We start from the raw sequence: 20,958 nt of genomic DNA, 5'->3' as shown, positions 1-20,958 counted from the left end.
ATACCACACTACATGCCTCCAGTCTCCACCCGCAACACACGTTATCCAGTATCCCTTATGGAGAAATCCTAAGGATTAAACGGATTTGCAGCTCTACCACGGATTTTGAGAGGTGCATCATTGAATTAAAGGCCCGGCTAAAAGAACGTGGCTATTCTGATCGCACCTTCAACCAAGCTTTGGTCAAGGCAAGGTTGAGAAGTAGGGAGAGCCTCTTGCCAAAAACTAATGAAGAAATTGATGTTGTTTTGCAAGATACTGAGTCTGTGGCCAATACAGTTTCGGAAAAGACAATCTGTCCAAGATTCATCACAGCCTACAGCAGTGATGAAAAGGCCATTCAAAAGATTATTCGAAAAAACTGGCCTATAGTCTTAACTGACAATATTCTCAACTCCACTCTGCCCCGGACACCTACTGTCACTTTTAGACGGGCAAGAAATATGGGATCATCTTTGGACACTAGTAGTCCAGAACTGAAAACAAAGGGCACATGGCTAAAAACTAAAGCTGGTTTTTACAAATGTTCGCATTGCAGGGCATGCAAATTCGGTGTAAACATGACCCATTACCGTACACCGTTTAATATGAATGAAATTCCTATCAAGGGCAACCACGACTGCAAAACTGATTTTGCAGTCTATGTTCTGACGTGCACCTGTGGGTTAAACTACATTGGTAGTACGAAGGCCCAGGTGCACGTCAGAATTCTTCAACATCTCAGAGCAATACTCCACAAAGACCAAGCCTACCCAGTAGCGCGTCATTTTGCGCTCAAACATAATCAAGATCTGCAATGTTTAAAGTATTATGTAGTAGGGTTGGTACCTCCTCTGCGAAGAGGGGGTAACAGGGAGTTGCTTCTGAGACAATTAGAGACACGTTTTATTCTTCAGTTCGACAGCAAGTGGCCTAATGGGCTCAATAATACAGAAGATATGCATAACTTCTTATGAGGCTCACTGTTTCGGTCACTGCTGCGGTTAAGTTCTGATTTGTTGTTTCTAGTGCTTGTTGTTTTCGTGATTCATGATTGCCCTAAATTGATATGAAGTTTCACATCAACCGTATCTGTAATTCACTCATTATAGTCTTTGTAAGGTCTATTCATCATGATGTATCTCCAGTCAGGTGGGCAGTCAGGTTCCCTGTTGCCCACCCACACTCTTTTTGGATTACAAGAAGGGATAAACCTATACTATTTATGATATATAATAGATAGTCAGGTTCCCTGTTATCTATGGGATTTTAATTTATCCTTTTTAGAAGTGTTTTCTGTCCTTCGGCCACCATAAATTCGTGGCACCCCTTCCCCCTTTTTTACACTTCCAGTTTTATCACCTCATATTTAATCACTATATTTATTCCTCACTTGTAAAATCATGATGAATTATTGTTTTTAGAATAGCATTTAATACTTACCTTTTTTACATAATATGGCTTTGCACATATTTATAGTATTGGTAATGTTTATACATGCATTCTCTGTTAACATTAATGTATATATATATATCATGGATTTTAACAATCTTTGTGATGTGAATATCTGCACTTTAAATTTAGCCTCTTTGCACACTAGATAGGGTTGGTTTTAGGTGGTTTTACACTATAGCACTTTTTTTGCTCATTTGCACATTCTGCCGCCAAAATTTCCACCACATACATATACGTAAGTTCTTCATATAAAGGTTCAATGGTGGTCATCTTCATCTATGATGACATATTGGATTTATCCAATTATTACGCTCTGTGTGTGGGTCTTTTTTGATTCAGGGATTTGAACCCGCTATTTTTGTATACAAATAATAATGCTCACAACGCGCAATAGCATTTATGCAGTTATTGTTTTCAAACATGTACTAATTGACCACAACTGTCATTATGGTTCATGAATGTACATATACCTTTCACAATACTGTTTCATTGAATCCAATTTGTGATACGAACATGTATTGAGACACATTAAGTCTGTTGGCTATATCTACTTACCATGTGACCCAGTGGGAGGCGGCCGAGAGGCGGAGCACTTTGCACTTTAAAATATCACCTAATGTTACTTCCCCTTGCATGTGAACAAGGGCTGCAAGGCCCGAAACGCGTCATGGTCGGTTGTACAAGAAAAACCTGCAAATAAAAAAATCAGTTCCTGATACTTGTGGTCTGTCTCCTGCTTCGCCAGTTCTCGCAGATTGGAGGTGGCAATTCGGAGTTTCTGCACATATATATATATATATATATATATATATATATATATATATATATATATATATATTCAGAATAAGATTCCAGATTCCACAGTTTCTGCCACTGAAAGCATCCAGCCACTCACAAACAGGTTTTGTCAAAAAGCTTATTTATTTAAGCATATTTCATCAACGCGTTTCGGGAGTCACGCTCCCTTGCTCACGATGTTTATGCGTTGGTCTGAGCTTTCCTTTTCACATACATACTGAAAAAAACATAGGTTTGAGGCCTGATATAGTTAGGAATTAGCATTTTAAAAATCTTTGAAATTCACTGAAAAAAACATAGGTTTTTGGGGTGTTATAGTTAGGAATTAGCATTAAAAAACCTTTGAAGGGGGCGTGGCTAGCAGCCGACGATATATATATAAATATATATATATATATATATATATATATAGTGCCAGTAGCTATAGTTAGGACCATGTTTCCATAGGTAAAGTATTTTTTGACTTGCCTATCTTTGGCACCATTTAACTAATCTTCACGAACAACGGCATGGGGAGTTGTTACCAAATAAAACATTTGTTTGTCAACTTGACAAAAATGCTTTTTGTGTTAAAAGCACCCCATACCATGCTTTCACTTTAAAAGCAGCTGCAGACCTTTCTTTAGACACGGCTCATCTAAAGAAAGGGGCGAGGCCTCTATTAACATGAAAGTGCGGCATGTGTAGTGTTGGATAATCCCTGACTGCCATATTTCACCTACCTATAAGTCCCAAGTATTTGGTGCTCTGTGTATCCAGGGTCTGCAAGTCAAATGTCATTGGCGGAATGCAGCACCTTTTGCCCATAGGGAAGGATGCATGGTATTTATTAAGAAGGAAATGTGTGCTTAAGTCTTTCTTGTCCTTTTCTGAAACATCTCCACAGTTGCTTTTTACTATGGTAAGGCTGGTTCTTTCATAGAAAAGCACTTGGATGTATTACAACATCTTATAATGCATAACTTCAAACTGGGAATAGTTAGAACCATGATTCAAGGACTCAATTAATGGAAATTAAAAACCAAATCTAATGGTCATGTCAGATTTTACATTTCTATTGTGAAAATGCCACTTTTAGATAGTTGGCATAATTCTACCTAAAATGTCCAGTAGCTCTCTGAGAGTTCATCCCCAACTGTCAACTGGCAGCCTGCTGGCCTCCTGCAAGTAGAGGAGGATGGCTCACAGGAAAGGGATCTTGGCTGGGAGGAGGTGTGGGCACATCTGACAGGATGATCTGGGGGATGTACCCACCAAATGCACAAGCTTCAAAGGGACATCCCCTGTCACAGGCAGATGCATCTTACACCTAGGCCGGCCATTGTGCAAGTAGCCAGAGTGGCATCAATCCCAATGGGGGGAAAACGTGTTTGCAGGGGAAGATACTCCTTTCCTGGACACACCTCAGGGCTTTGCCTTGAGCTCTGCCCAGGGTAAACATGGTTGTACCATGTGAGATTTCAGCAGAACAATGAATTATGGGATTGTTTAGGGTCAACCTACAAGGAAGCGTTATCAATGTGGGTTGGGTAGCCCCTGGGAATATTTTCTCTATCGGTCATGGAGTTTCCTTACCAACAAGCTAGTGCCAGGCATAAAAGTGGCACTCTTGAGTACCTTCTTCAGAGCACCACTGGACATGTGGAAGACAGAAGAATGTGCATGCTGTTGAACCTGTGGAGAAAAACCTCAAGGACTGATCCTGCTCCCCCCTTGTACCCATGATAAAAGAGTGGTCTCCACAGCTAGTTAACGTGCCTCCTAGTCAAAACCTGGAAGACAAAAGCTGCAAGAATTCCACATTTCTTCTGCGCCTAGCTGACCTACTCCAACTGGTTTTGCACTGAACCCCGCTGGTGACTTCTGGGACATTGATTCTTAACCCCCAAGTTTTGCCAAAAAGGTCCTGGATCCTTTTCTAATCCCCCACCCCACCACAATAACAAGATTGGACACTTGAAAACTTTTTCTGAAATTTTTGCAAAAAGAACCAAAGGCTACCTCTGGACCACCACCGAGCTAAAACCCGCAAATGCCAAACTGCTGTCAGACTCAATTTGCTGGCTTACCCAGCTGAATGGATCCTGACTTCCAGAAAGTCCAAACATAAAAGATTTCACCAGGACCATTACTATGCAGCACCCCAACGAAGCCTTCCTGGCAAGCAACTTTAATTCACCCGCTCCGAGTTATCCTGCCTTTGACTTTGAGAGCCTTGATCTACCCGCTGGAGCCTAGGCTCCCACTGAGGTCCTGCACTTCAGCCAGATCCAATAGAAAAGTCCCTTTTTGGATCCACCTGGCACCATGACCCACACAACATCGATTTTCTCTAGAAAAAAGGCTAGGTCAGAAGGCAAACTTTCCACCAGGACGAACTTGGTCCATGTATCCGACCCGCTCTCAGCCTTAACATTTAACTTTGACCTGGCCTAGTACAACTACATACCTACTGTTGGTGCTTTGTGATTTGTGGCGCTAGAAACATCTAAACGTTTGAAAAATCATATCTCTGGTTCACTACATCTAATGTTTGGTGTTTTGATGTCTATTTGCTAATTTAAAAAGTCTCTATTTTTATAAAATGGAGTGGGATACATATTGTGTTGTGTTTTCTACTTTAATTGTTTTGGTAGGGATAAAAGCTTTACTCATTTCTCCTCAGTTAAACTTGTCTGCTCTGTGCTACTGCTACCAAGGGTTGAGCTCAGGTTTAAATTACTGAGACCTAACTGGACCTAGTAAAGAATAGTGTCACTATTACTTGAAGAGGACTACCATCCATCTCAACCAATAATTTACTTTCTCACAGAGAGCAAATTATTTCCCAGAGATAAATATCCAAAAGGCACCAGGAGTTACTTAAAAGCTTGGGCATAGATTCTTCATCCGGAATGTTTTATGGCATGGGTAAAGTTGGAAGCTGCCCAGGGTCACCACCTTGCAAAGGGCCCCCGCTTATGTGATCTTTCTCTCACTCTATGCCCCTGCATATAATTTTCGGATATTGATGCAGGCTTACAATAGTAGAAAAATAGGCAATAAAATTCAAAGTTACTCAGAACATGGGGTCCCAAAATATATCTGCCCATTGCCCCACAAATCCTAAAATGCCATTGGCCTTCAGTACAATGGCAGGGCATTTCATTTGTTCTGTATTCTCACCTCCCACTTCAAAAATGCCTCCTGCAGCAGTGGGCTTAACAGTCTCAAGCCTTACTGCCCTCCTAGATTGTGAGTTGGGTGGACAAATTGACATTTGGATCCCTCAACCGCCTTGCCACAATCCTCACAAGATGCCACTAAGTTATCATCATGAAGACTGCAATTCACTTGTCATTTATAAAAGTCGAAACAAAATTAAGGAGAATACTTTAACCCCTTGCGTGCTGATGACAGAACGGTTCCGTCATCAGCATTGGTTGAGCTGTGCTGATGACGGAACCGTTCCTTCATGGCTCAGCCCGCGCAAGGCGGAGTCAGCACAGGCGGAAAATACGCCCCAACGCAAGGGGTTAAAAGAATTTCTTTCATTTCTACTTTGTTTATGCTCTCCAACCCTAACATGAGCATAAGTGGGTCCAGTCACTAATGTACAGTCTTTTATGTTTGTCTATAACAGACTCATGTTTCATAAAGCCCCTGACCCGTCAGGTAGGTCACAAGGCTAACATGTTTTTTTTCTGTCTGCTTTATCAAACTTGGGAAAGGACAGAAAGCCAACTATGCAGGACAGGCGAAAGAGTGCTAGCATAACAAACGATGGAAGGCAAGAGGGAGGGGCAGTGGCAGCACAACGAATATGGAGGGCAGGTGGGATGAGGTACGGGTGAAGCCGGTAACAGAGGGCAGGAGTGAGGTAGTAGGGGCTATGGCATGGATAGTGGCAGTACAACTGATTACTCCGGGACCCCCCCACAAGGGCTAGGGGGTCAAGATATCCATACTCTGCCCCCTATATGTTTTGTCAAAATGTTTAAGGACACCGTGACTTAAAGATACTGCCAAACAGCTTTGCTGATGTGAAACAGCCGATCACATTTTCTCTTTTGATCTGCCGGTTCCGCTGTATTCCAGTGTCTCTAGATATCGATACATTTTTAACCTTCATTTCTCAAAAACTACTTAACAGATATACACCAAGTCACAAAACATATGCTTTCTGTGTAAATATCAATCTCTCTGCCAAATTTGGTGTAGTTCTGTTTAGCTGTTTTGACGGCAGCTATGTCTAAAGTTCTTATAGGAAACTGCAAGGGGAAAGCGCATGTTGGGACACCCTGTCTAGCTTTTCTCAGCTCCCGCTTAATGGATTACCTTGAAGCTTTCCAGTAAGGAGCTGAAGTGGAATGAACTTTTTCTTTGGAAACTTTTGCTTTGGAAACTTTTGTGATGTTACCTCAAGCAGCGCCAAAGGTATTAGTAAATAAAATAAAAAAATTAAAACCTATTTGCTATGGAAACCTGGTCCTAACTATAAATACACAGCAAACACTGCATAGTTCGAAAGTAGGGTAAGTTTTGGCAAGTACTTTATTCAAATGCCTTGAATTCTCAATAGTTTCACTGGTGAGCACCACTTTGTGGTCAGTCTATAATCCTTTCGGAAATACCGTTTTACTTCTTGATATTGCCTATTGTTATGATAAGACAAGGAAAGCAGATGTGGTGGTAATGACATGATTACTGTCTGGAGGCTTTATTGTCACAGTTCCCCCCTCGCTGATTGGCCCTTGGAATGTTTCAATTTGTTGGCATTGCTTGATCTGAACTCTCTTCTTTTCCGTGACTGAGACACGGTGAGGTCACGAAAAAGATAGAGTCACTATTATTTGAAGAGGACTACCACCCCACTTCAACCAATAATTCACTTTCTCACAGAAATAAAAGAACTACAAGAAATACTTCTAAAGGCGAACTTTTTCTTTCTTTTTGCTGGTGCCACATGGGACAATGTAATTACAGGTCTCCAAGGTGAGGTCGCATGTAGTAAGGATAATGTGTTTGAAAGTAAGTGGGCGGCCTTAGAAAGAGAGTAATGAAGATTTTCTGTACGAAATTAGACAAAAAACTCACATGTGTTTTTTTTATCACTGAAATTGTGTAATTAGGCATTAACAAACTGTTAACACTGGTAAAAGAGGGGAAGTTACAAAAAATACAAAGAATGTACTTAAACAGGAAAAAATTTCACACTGAAAAGATCATTGAAGTCTCAGAAAAGACTTGACAATTGACTGATCTAGGTGGCAGTGGTGGATGGGAGTGTGGGTGTTCATATAACATAAAATAAATATAGATAAACCAGATAACGGGAGCATAAATCAGCTTGGATAAAAACAGATTTTAAAAAAATAAGTACCATTAAGCGAGGTGCCCTGATTGTGATAAAGATAAATCTTACCTCCACATTCTCAGGTGGGACAGTTTTACTTGGCAAATGTGATACTGTCATAGCAGCAGGTTGCGTGACTGCAGGAGGAGTAGTCTGCTCGGTGGTGTCCATAGGTTCAGATGATGTCTCAGTCATGGCAATAATGTGCAGGGCATTATCGGTGGCATTTGTTTCAAAAACTGTAGTGTTTGTTTTAGCTTCTTCATCTGTAACAGGTGAGGTTGTGTCTCCTTCTGTCGTCGTTGTGTGAGTAGCACTCATTTCCTTTGTTGGGAGTTCTAAATTCAGAAGACAATAAAATGTGGTTAAGAATTAGTACGACTTCCAGAAAAGTCTCCCTTGTTCTGTGAATCAGACACAAATCATTTCATTCACCTGAGCGAGCAAGGAGCACGTCGCGGAGCTCATGCCATGATGGAGGGATCAGATTCCCACCCCCTAGAACTGTCTCTTTTTATGGCCATTCATATCCAAGCCCCTGGAGGCGATTCAGTGCAGATCTTGCACTATGAAGACAAGCATGGGGGATGCCACTCGTTTCGCTTTTTAGGTCGAGCCTGCGACAGCCTTGCAAGACAATACTGTTTATGCAAAAGGGCTTGGAGCCTTCCAACTGCTTACCATTTGTTGACTTCTGTGTCCCTTTGCTCCTGTCTGTGGAGCTGGGACCAAGCACAGATGGATTCTAAGTAATCAGTGCCCGTCCACTGCTCGTCAATTGCTTCCTCCCACCCCTCGCATTTTTTCTACCATGATCTGCTAGGCAACATGTCTTAAAATGAATGAATGAAATGGCATTTGTAATGCGCAGCTATGCCCAGTGGGCGTCAAGGCGCCTAAACAAAACAAAAGCACTATGACGTGGTGAACCCTGGCTTGCGCCCTACCAGTCTCTCCTAACTCCTGCTTGGGCCTCTAGAACCCAATATAGACGGCGCCTATATGAGTGAATGGACATATCCTGCATGGAGGCCCGTTACTAACAACCCACTCACAGACCCTTTTCCCCGATAACACGAACATAACTTTACCTGTCGGCTACTCGAACTTTAAATACAAATAAAAAGCCTTTCTCTGTTTTATTCAGTGAGCACTACAAGCTATTGCGTCAGGAACCCGATAAATGTCAGAGCGCTTAGAAAACCATAACATTGCTCTCCTTGCAATACAACAGACTTCCAAATAAACACCCTCAAGGAAGATTTGGTCTACCTTTCTGATAATAGCGTGCGTGGATATTTTGTGGGTGAATGTATGGTTGTGGACGACAGCGTCCTTTCAGTTGTCTAGTGTTACCTATTGATTTTCTGTCACAGGGGCATAACTTTTACAATCCTATAATTTTCTTTGCAGATTTCTGTTTTCATGTATGGGTGGGGTTGTGGAGGAGGTGTGGATAACTGGCTAAGTTGCTGTTATTACATGCAGGAATGACTCTTCTAACCCCCTTAATTTTGGCACCCATAACTTAACCCATAAATTACAAGCACAGGGTGATGGCATCTTCTTACAGCCAACAATGCTCATTATTGTTGAAAGTCTAGAGGCAGGGATTGCATGTGGTGCGGATGTTACTAGAAGTACATTGTGTAAATTGTAGATTGGGACCCATTACAGATAGGTAAGAACAAAAAGCAGACTTTGAAAATGTAATGCCAGCTCCATGTTGCAAACGAAAAACATAGCAAGTTTCTATCTCTGCATTGCTGTTGGCGGGTTGGAGAGGGAGTCCTCCCAAAATCATTTTTTTTAATGGCCCCCAGCACTGCATGTGTTTTCTAGGTAAGCCAACATACCTAGGAACATTAATTTACTGCAACAGTAAATCCCCAATTACATATCAATGGGGTAACCCAACAATAACCTGAAGGATCCGAGTAAAATGTGATATGCAACAACAATGGTCCAAGCAGAGAGACCAATAGGGGGAACAAGATTAAACCGATTAACTTATCCTGATCTGGATATTGTCCAGACCAGCCTCTTCAACCTAGATGTACGGGGTAAGGTATTACTTTCAAGAATATGGAGAAAAAAAAGTAAATTATATCAATACTTATCACACACAAGAAGTCAATGGATTCATTATACTATATTAATATATATATATATATATATATATATATATATATATAATTATGCGCAACTTGACAGTATAATTCTCATTGTTTACATACGGTCCATCCAGCTAGGGAGATAGGAGAAAGAAGGTGCTCAAAGAGCCCTCCTGTGTGAAATTTTCATTAGAGAACAGAAAGAGGATCCGTTTCGACCTGGTAAAAAGGGAGAGGGGCGAGTTAAAGCCTCAACAGCGGGTCTTCATCAGGTCTAGGTAAAAGGTGGGAAGCCACCTGGAAAGCGTAGTCCTCCGGTGAGGAGCTTTGCAAAACGTTATCACAAGACAAGGGCCAACCGGATTCTCGCCTCAGAGGGTTCATAAATAAACCTGCGTGTGGATTGGCCTTGAAGAGGGACTTAGCTATATAACTAAATGAATAGGCCATGGCTTTCTGTCTCAACAAACCATGTTCACAATTCTCTGAGTGATGAACTAAACCAGATGGAGAGCCTGAGGAGTTTAGCCAATTCAGAGGCTTCCACATATCACAAATACATGTAAAGCCACAGAGTATTTGTTTAACTCAAAAACTGCTGAACGTATTTATACAAAATTTGGCAGAAAGCTAGATCTTTGTATAGAAAGCTTGCTGTTCTGTTTGTGTTTTGATGTAAATCTGTTCAGTATTTTTTTTAGCAATTAATGCTCAAAACCTTTGTAAATTTCAAGCCGCGGAGGATCCACGTACCTGAAAAATCTTATGCTGAGATTTGATTGGCTGCCCCACATCAACAAAGCCATAAGGGTCAGTGTAAGGATACCCCGATCCCCAAGTCTGGTGGTGGGGTCAGCCTGGGGCCAAAAATGTTTTATTTTTATTTTTCTGCAAATTCAGTGAATCTGCCCTACTGTTAATCCACCTCACCCTCCACAGCAAGAACCAGGACACAGGGGGGTGGCACAAAACATTACTTTTGGGAAGGGGGCCCCTTACCCGACCTCCACCCCCAGGTGCCGAAATGCACTTCAAATGCATATTGGCTGCGCTACCACTCTCCAAGACCCTGTAAAGGCTCCATGGACCACCTCCCTTGGGGTCGGCTCAATTACTGTATCCCGGAGAGCCCATCAATGAGACACCACAGATTCCCTGCCTGCAATACCGCGGACAGGGAAGCATATGCCTGCTCCATCCCGGTGGGAGAATCTTTAAAGCTCCTGTTAGGTGGGAGCAGACATGACTGCGGTCATCGAATGCATATTTGCTCTCACGTGGCAGAAGCTTTAAATATGCTCCAACAGAGTGGGAGCAGACTCTTGTTTCCCTGCCTGCGCTCTTGCTGGCAGGAAAACACACACACATTGATCCCACCAGGTGGAAACATTACCGACTCCCGCAGCACCCAGGAAGGATGTGTGGTGTTCTCCACATGTAAATAAATGAATCCTCATAAGATCGTTTCAGCACGTAGGTTTTATTAACCTCATCCACAAACGGTCACAAGTCAACTGACTACAACAAGCATGGACATTCCATATCAGAAGGTATTATGTTGGAATTTACTTACACATTCATTCTATACTCTTAAGGGAATAAGCATATAATATACATGACACAGATCATCACAGGATGCATGCAGTGAGCCGCTGGGACAGCAAGAGCCCTAGGATGCCCCCCCACAGCCCCAATGTATTGTTAGGTGGGTGTCACATATGGAACATGGGCCCTGGGGCATGGGGTCCCCAGGTCAATTAAAGCTTGGGCACACTCCATCCCCTCATTAATGGGATTTTCTCCTGAGGGTTGGGATCCCCAAAGTATATTTAAGCTCACGGATGGGAGCTAATGTGCCCTACTTCACTTATCTTATATTACAGCCCCAGAGAATGGGGTTCCCTGGGCCCCCCACAGACTCGGGGAGAGGGGGCCATTGACACTCCCCTTAAAAGATATGTTTTGGGCCCGGAGTATAGAGTCCATGGGGTCACTATTGGCTCAGGGAGGAAGGCCATGTGCCCCTCCTCTTAATTAAAGAAAAGGCCTAATGGGATGGGGTGCTAGGGGCCCGAAGCGGCTTGGGGAGCGGGGCCATGCATGGCGGGGGCTTGACTTTTTGTACGGCCATAAAATATTTCTTTACATAAAAAAAATCCCTAGAAATTTACTGAAAAAAACTAATACTAAAGGGACGTCATAGTTTGGTGAAAATTGCAGTTAAAACTTACCCTTTTAAATGAACAAAACCAATGACATTCATCAGTTATATTTATCTAAAGTAGCTATAACAAGAGCCCTACCGTAACTTTAACTTGCTCCCTTGCCATGCACTGCTAATTACCCAACATATTACATCACTCATGACATGTTCTATGACATCACTGATAACATCACTGCAACATTTGATGAAAGAACAGCAGATGGCGGGCGGGAATTATAGTTAGCTTAGGGCACGAGTTATAGGGCCACATGTTTCAAATAATTTTGCATTTATAGGGCCACATGTATCAAATAATTTTGCATTTTTAAACGGTGTGTATCGATATTTTAGGCCGTTTGCGAATGCAAAATAACCTTTCAAGATGTATGAAAAGCTTTGCAGTTGCAATTTTAGGTAATCTCAGAAATAGCGATTACCTATAATTGCGACTACAAACAGGGAATCACAGTTTGCGATTCCCTTAGCACATGTACCAAGCATTTTCCAAATGAAAACTGTGCATTTAGGAAATGCTGTTACAATCAACTCCAAGACAATGGTAACCATGTGCAGAGTTTGAAAAATGTATTGTTCAAAGTGTTATGTAGCGCGCACAGGTCCATTGGGCACGTGTGCGCTTTACATGTGCTTTTTTTGAGGGGTGCTTAAAGGAGCACCCTTGGCTTTGCATTCCAAAATTAGCAATTACCAATTAGGTTATCGTAAATTAGCTAATGCAAAACCGTTCGCCCCTGTGGGCCTTTAGGACCATAGGAACAATTGGAGTAGTATTTCCTAATAGCGATTACCTATTTACCGAATCACTACTTGGTACTATTAAGGAATCACTAAATCTTAGGAGTTTCCTTTCATACATTGCACTTTGTGATTACCAAATAGCAATTCAGTAAAAATCGCAGTTTGGTAATCACAAAAAACTATTTTGATACTCGTGGCTCATAGTTACTTAAGATAACTATTACTAGTGAATTTCAATGGTTTTGGTAATTTAAAACCGTATGTTTTAACTTACATTTTCACCTACCTATAACGTCCCTTTAACCTTTATTAATTTTCAGTGAAAACATATATGGTCCAGTGGAAGGCAGGAGCCGAAACGCGTAGACCGTCCTTTTTTGATGCACGTTATTTTTGCACTGGTGTGTAAATAAAAAAACGCTAAAACCATCTGTTGCTGTGCCGTGTCCTTTGATCTACTCCATGTGGAAAGAAGAAGCTGTGGCAATATATATATATATATATATATGGAGCAAAATTCTGTTCCCAGTTTAGACCACAGAAGTAACGGACCACCACACGATTTTGGCAGAGTGTCACAGCGAACTTTTATTATCCAATGTCAGCAGTTCAGGTAGGCATGACGCGTTTCGGGCAGGAACTGCCCTTGATCACATATATACAAAGTTGGTCTATGCAGAGCAGAAAGGTTAACACACAATTTAGGCAGGGGGAGGGATTGATAGGAAAGTGTTCTTCTTATATTGGCTATCATAATGAGCTGCACGTTTTTTATGCTGATGGCTGATAGTGCTCCTAGAAGAAATTGGGTTGAGTTTGCCTTGGAAATTACTGAGAATGTGATCTTGTGGTCATGCTATATTGATGATCTTTTTATAAGATGGCGTGGCAGCAAGTCATCAGCAGAAAGCTTTTTGAACAGGCTCAACATTAATAATCTAAATTTACATTTTACATCTAATTACACTGAGAGTGCGATACAGTTTTTAGACCTAACCGTACATGTGGAAAATGGGCAGCTATACACAAAAAGTACCGTAAATGCACCACAGTTAACACAGTATTACATGTGCGGAGTTTCCGTCCTAAAAAACAAAAAAATAGCATCCCTTAGACTGAGAACTTGCGCATGAGGAGAAATTGTAGTAGCCCAGATTGGCTCCACAAAGTACAAACAGAACTTAGAGATAGGTTTGTAGCACGAGGATTTGGCAAATCAACCTTGGATGAGGCCAAAAACAAAGCAAATATGAAAGCCAGGGAGCAGTTGATTTTTTCAGAAAAGATAAAGAATCCACCCACTCAGCAAGATCAGAATTTACGATTTATAACAGGGTATAGTACCCAGCTTCAGCAAATAAGAGTGATTTTTCAGAAGCATTGGCACCTGTTATTCAGCGATCCAGTATTAGGTTAGTGAGATGGGATTTGGTGGTCATCAGTCCTGGGACTCAGCAACAAGAGACATGACTGAGTGGCAGTAAAGGCATTAGAAGATGCCACAAGTGCAAAGCGTGTAACCATGGTGTTAACATCATGGAAGTAGCTTTGCCTTTTTATTATATAAAGTGGAAAATTGCGAAACCTCTGAATTGTAGGAGTGAGTTTGTAGTTTATGCTCTCAGATGCACTTGTTTGAAGCTCTATGTAGGGAGCCCTATTTTACTTGCACATCAATTCATCTTACAGCATATCAGGGCCATCAAAAATAAGGGGTTGAACGATGGTACAACGCTGGTAAAGACATTGCATGCCTTTGCCTCGCATTTTTTAGCACGCATGTTTTTCCACAATTATGTAGTTAAATTGCATGTCAATACCACACATTATTTTTAGATTTAAAAACAATGTATTTGGGTGGAAGACCCCCCCCCCAAATTGCCTTAAATATATGGTATTTTCATGCAGTGTAAATGCATATTCTCTGTAAAAATATGCGTGCTAAAAAATGCGAGGGAAAGGCATGCAATGTATTTACCTCGTTGTAAAGGCTGTTTCCCAAAATAAAGATCAAACCTACCCGGTGGGCCAGGGACTATGAAGCTGTACATGCCAGCAAGGTAGAAGATCTAAAATATTTTGTGTTAGATCGGGTGCCAAGCCGGCTTAGAGGTGGTAATAGAGAAAAATGTCTCAGACAATTTCAATCCAGACATATTTTGAGATTTAATTCTAAGATTCCAAACGGCCTCAACACTGAACAATATTTATATGTTCACTTATACGCTAAAATAATAAGAAAAAATAAGATAGAAGCTACCTTATCAGCCTATTTTTAAATTTTATAATATAGAATTCACAATTAAGTAGTGGGATTTCACATTCAGCACTTGTAAGGCACTTTATAATAGAAAAACCACGGTCATAATAATATTGATTGGATACTCATATTCAATAGTAGTATAGGATGCAATGTGTATATGAATGATTTGAGTCGGTTAGATAATGGTTATTGGTCTGATCAGCCAACAGATAAAGGGCACTTGCCCAGGATTAGATGGTCAAGCAGTTTACACAGATGATGAACATTTTTATTGCTTTGAATCTAATTTTGATAATAAGATTTGAGGGAAGGATTTTCACATTTAGGGGCTGATTATGATGGAGGATTTTCCGCATCCTCCGGGCCGGCGGAAGTCACCGCCGGCCCGGAGGATGCGGAAAATCCTCTGCGGACCCACCAAAGACCCACCGCCACATTAGGATGGCTGGTGGGTCCTGGTTTCAGTCCGCCGCTTTTCTCCGCCGTGGTTGACTTACAACCGCGGCTGAAAAGCTGTAACGTGGCTGGCGGTGTCTATCAGACACCGCCAGCCACATTAGGATGGTGTAAAAGAGATGCCTTTCCACGGTGGCTTTTCCGCCGTGGAAAAGCATGTGTACCTTCACTGCGGGGGCCCATTGCGGGTCCCCTGTGTGAGGGGGGGTGGGGGGTGCACATGGGGGGTACCTATGGTACCCCCCTGCATTTGTATGCATTAATCGGCAGGCACCGCACAGTGCCTGCCACTTTCTGCATACAAATGCAATGTATGCATTTTTACCATTGCGGAGGGTGCAGCTTGAAGCCGCACCCGCAGCAATGGTAAAAATAGAGGATGTGACCGCCAGGGTGGCGGTCACATCCTAATTTGACAGGAGGGAACTCCGCTGGCCATGCGGAGGTTCCCTCCTCCTCTATGGTCGCGGACGGATACAAGTCCGTCCGCGATCATAATGAGCCCCTAAATGTCTAATTGAAGAATGAAATCAACAATAGACAAAGTGTTTTTTTCTGATTTTTAATTTGCAACAAGCACTTTATAATTCAGAAATTGGTGTTGAACTGTTTGATATCAAGGATAACAGCACAATCTTTAATAAATATTATGTTTTTCTCATTTGAAATATCCACTTTACAATTGGACATTGAGACTGAAATATGAAAGGCTCATCCGAAAATATTCTGCTATTGTGGGTAGTAATTACTTGAGGTAATCAAAAAAGTGGTTCAAGATTTGCACTTGTCACTTTATAAAAGCGGAGACTAAAAGTTGCACATATCACTTTTATGGTTTGTTTTGCACCGTCACTTTAAGGATTTTTAACTTGACTGGATGTATAAAAACAAAGTAATGGCAATTTGCATGGTTTTGACAAAGATCACGGAGGCAGTTGAAACACATCACCTATAGCCACAAATAAAGTCTTTTGAGTGAGCCCGAGCGTGCTGAAGCCTGTTTTTAAGAAAGTGAAAGCAGGCATATTGAAGATATATATATATATATATATATATATATATATATATATATATATATATATATATATATATATATATATATATATATATATGTATATATATCAAACCAAAGTTGTTCCACAACTCACGAAGCCACAACTCGGCGTGGTATCCATACAAACAGGTAGGTAGCAGCCCAGCAATGTGCACACTTTCTGCCATACGTGTTTCGAGCTTGTAGCAGCTCTTGATCACTGGCGGCAAGGAGACAGGATACGGAAGTTAAGAACATGTGGTTTATTTAATAAAGAGTCCCGCTGGGCTGGGCTGCTACCTACCTGTTTGTATGGATTACCACGGCGAGTTGTGGCTTCGTGAGTTGTGGAACAACTTTGGTTTGATGTTTAGCGGCAGTTCCAGCCGCTACGAAGCCCCACCGCGACTTGTGCGGGACCTCTGTGCGGAATACTAAGAGGCTTGGAGGTACGACGTGGCCAACACAGGCAAGGTGAACCGAGGCTAGCCTAACAGTGAGCGCATGCCCAACCGGGATTTCATTTATCTGTTAGCCAGGTACGGAACCACTTGGTGAATGAACTTTGAGTAGGGGTGGCGTGATAAAGACTACCAATACCAGCATGCCACTGCGCCCACTGGGGCGGGACTCTTTATTAAATAAACCACATGTTCTTAACTTCCGTATCCTGTCTCCTTGCCGCCAGTGATCAAGAGCTGCTACAAGCTCGAAACGCGTATGGCAGAAAGTGTGCACATTGCTGGGCTGCTACCTACCTGTTTGTATAGATTACCACGCCGAGTTGTGGCTTTCGTGAGTTGTGGAACAACTTTGGTTTGATATATATATATATATATATATATATATATATATATATATATATATATATATATATATATATATATATATATATATTGCTTAAGTCACATTATATATATATATATATATATATATATATATATATATATATATATATATATATATACTTGGGGTTGTGGGAAGAGATGATTGTCAACATTTTGTATGAAGAGATACTATCCAGTCATGTAGTCAATGGGTCAGATACATGGATGATTTGTTCCTGATATGGCGAGGTGACAGATCAAGTGCAGAAGCTTTTATTGCCAATTTGAACAAAAATTACATCAATTTACATCTTACTCATAACATCAGTAATCAATCTGCCTTTTTCCTAGATGTGGAGGTATTGGTCGCAAATGATCAATTGGAAACACGCTTATTCCGCAAACCCACAGCAGGAAACACCCTACTGCACGCATCTAGTTTCCATCCTAAGCACACAATAAATAGTATCCCCTATGGGGAAATGCTTTGTATGCGTAGGCTGTGCAGCAGAGAAGAGGATCTCTTGCAGGCACAAATGGAATGCAAGGGTCGCTTCTTAGGCAGAGGGTATTTCTCCGCAACCATAGATGCAGCAATTCGCAAATCCAACCAACTAAGTAGGGAAGACCTTTTGTCCAAAACCAAATTAAAATCTGGTCTTAAGCCAACAGCAGAGGTCAGCAATCCCAAACTCATTCTGACCTACAGCAAACAGAGAGAGGATAAATGCCAAATTATAATGAAAAACTGGCATATAATACATAATGATTCATCAATATGTGAACTAATCCCCCAAAATCTGATCATTACGTATAGAAGGGCCACTTCAACTAGTGATTATTTAGTAAAGAGTAGCCCTGAGATTGTTGCTAGCACGAATTGGATTGCAGGACAAAAAGGGTTCAAATAATGTCAGACTTGAAAAACTTGCAAGTTAGGCATTAACAGAAGCTCATATTGTACCCCGTTTAGGACAACTCCCACTCCAATTACTAAGAGTTTGACCTGCAAAACTAAATACGCCATCTATGTGTTAGAGTGCTCCTGTGGCCTAAAGTACATTGGCAGTACTAAACTGCCAGTCCATAAGACTCCTCCAACACATGAGAGCCATTACTAACTTTGACCCAAGCAATCCAGTGGCCCGACACTCCAGGGAAGTCCATAACAGCCAGTTATCAGATTTAAAATATTTTGTGGTGGATTCTATACCTTCCCTAAGACGAGGTGGCAATAGGGAGGCCAACTTGAGAAAACTTTTTACAGTTTCACATTAATAGTTAACTGCCTAAAAAAAAGTAAAAAACATATATGATTTCAGGCATTGTTTTAGACGACTGTTGTTTCTGTTTGGATACAATGTTAGGATATGTGTGATAACACCTTTTAGAAAATTGTGATACGTTGGTTTTAAAAATGCAAATATCAGCTATTAATACATTTTTTAGTTTAGCCTTTTAAGGTATTTATTATATTGATGGGCCAGAATGAATATAAGCTTTGGCTTTTAAAAATTAAATATTATATATTTATTATACCTGTGAGCCAGAGACAACACTATTATTTTGTATTTAAAAAGCCATTAAGTAAATAATTATGAAATCATCAATGTGAAATAGCATATACGAACATTAGTTGTGTGATGAAAATATTCAAAAAGCACTATGTTGTTAAAAGAAAGACTTTGAAATCGGAAGTCTGTTATTTATGTCATCTAAATGCACTGTCACTTTCAAATATGGGGAAAAATGCTCTGACATGCCATGTGATCAAGGGCTTTCGAGCCCGAAACGCGTCATGGCGGCATTCTAGCACTAAAATAAACTTGCATGAAGAAAGTTGGAGTCCTTTTTACTTATTTGCAAGCTGGTTGAGTAAAGGCTGCAAATAGGAAAATTGAAAACATATAAATATATATATATATATATATATATATATATATATATATATATATATATATATATATATATACATATATATATATATATATATATATATATATATATATATATATATATATATATATATATATATATGTTCCAAGATGCTCTGTATTTTAAAGAAGCACTCCACAGCAGCAGGTATGCACGCAACCTGTATTGCTTTCTTGGAGGTGGCATTTCATCCGTCATTAAAAACCTTCCACCAACGCGTTTCAGAGCTGTCTGCTCCTTCTTCTTGGGTGTTGTGGCTGATTGCGAATCATTTCCGGCTTGCCTCACAGTCTCCTGCTCACGTGTCTAAAGTAGTCGTGATCCGCTTTGTAGCGATTGTGCATTATGGGACTTGTGGTTTTATAGTTGCCCGTATTTACCCACAGTGGGTGCCGCATACTCACCATCATATTTAAAAAGGTCCACATAGATTAGTGAATTCATTGTGGCTTCAAGGCACTCCAGTGTGCCCCCGAACGATCTGCTTCCCTTCATAGTTTAAAGCGCTGCTGCGCCGTCTTCCCAACTGGAACCGTTCCTGCTGAGACAGCCCCCCTCCTCCACCACTCCTTCCTAATTAACTGGGCGGTGTTCCTTTCGCGACCAAAGCCATCACGTTATTTTGTGTTCCAAGATGCTCTGTATTTTAGAGAAGCACTCCACAGCAGCAGGTATGCACACAACCTTTACTGCTTTCTTGAAGGTGGCATTTCATCCGTCATTAAAAACCTTCCACCAACGCGTTTCAGAGCTGTCTGCTCCTTCTTCTTGGGTGCTATGGCTGATTGCGAATCATTTCCGGCTTGCCTCACAGTCTCCTGCTCACGTGTCTAAAGTAGTCGTGATCCGCTTTGTAGCGCTTGTGCATTATGGGACTAGTGGTTTTATAGTTGACAGTATTTACCCACAGTGGGTGCCGCATACTCGCCATCATATTTGGAAAGGTCCACATAGATTAGTGAATTCATTGTGGCTTCAAGAAACTCCAGTGTGCCCCCGAACGATCTGCTTCCCTTCATAGTTTAAAGCGCTGCTGCGCCGTCTTCCCAACCAGAACAGTCCCTGCTGAGACAGTCCCACTCCTCCATCACTCCTTCCTAATTAACTGGGCGGTGTTCCTTTCATGACTGAAGCTGTCGCATTTTGTGTTCCAAGATGCTCTGTATTTTAAAGAAGCACTCCACACCAGCAGGTATGCACGCAACCTTCATTGCTTTCTTGAAGGTGGCATTTCATCCATCATTAAAAACCTTCCACCGACGCGTTTCAGAGCTGTCTGCTCCTTCTTTTTGGGTGTTGTGGCTGATTGCGAATCATTTCCGGCTTGCCTCACAGTCTCCTGCTCATGTGTCTAAAGTAGTCATGATCCACTTTGTAGCGCTTGTGCATTATGGGCCTTGTGGTTTTATAGTTGCCAGTATTTACCCACAGTGGGTGCCGCATACTCGCCATCATATTTGAAAAGGTCCACATAGATTAGTGAATTCATTGTGGCTTCAAGGCACTCCAGTGTGCTCCCGAACTATCTGCTTCCCTTCATAGTTTAAAGCGCTGCTGCGCCGTCTTCCCCATGTCATGAATGATGTAATATGTGACATAATCAGCAGTGGATTGCAGGCGCGCGAGTTATAGTTTGTACAACTAACTATATCGAAGGAATTTCAATGGTTTTGTACGAGTGAAATGTCTAGCTAACTAGAACACCCCTAAAACCTTTGGTTTTTTCAGTGAATTTCAAAGGTTTTTTAAATGCTAATTCCTAACTTTAACACCCCTAAAACCTAAGGTTTTTCAGTGAGTT

The 20,958-nt window shown here is 41.3% G+C and overlaps 1 protein-coding gene across 2 annotated transcripts in view; it reads right to left on the bottom strand.

The window, feature by feature from the left end:
* The window catches only part of LOC147712722 (uncharacterized), a 254,238-nt gene that overhangs the window by 102,675 nt on the left and 130,605 nt on the right, over positions 1 to 20,958 (bottom strand). For both annotated transcript variants that reach the window (XM_086923372.1, XM_086923373.1), the window contains exon 3: positions 7,637 to 7,905. In XM_086923372.1, coding sequence (XP_086779498.1) covers positions 7,637 to 7,905 — 269 coding nt within the window. The remainder of the gene's footprint in view (positions 1 to 7,636; positions 7,906 to 20,958) is intronic.

The sequence above is a fragment of the Lissotriton vulgaris genome, chromosome 5 (genome assembly GCF_964263255.1).
Source record: "Lissotriton vulgaris chromosome 5, aLisVul1.2, whole genome shotgun sequence".
Lineage (NCBI taxonomy): Eukaryota > Metazoa > Chordata > Amphibia > Caudata > Salamandridae > Lissotriton > Lissotriton vulgaris.
The sequence above is the reverse complement of the archived record's forward strand: the minus strand, read 5'-3'. Positions and strand labels throughout refer to the sequence as shown.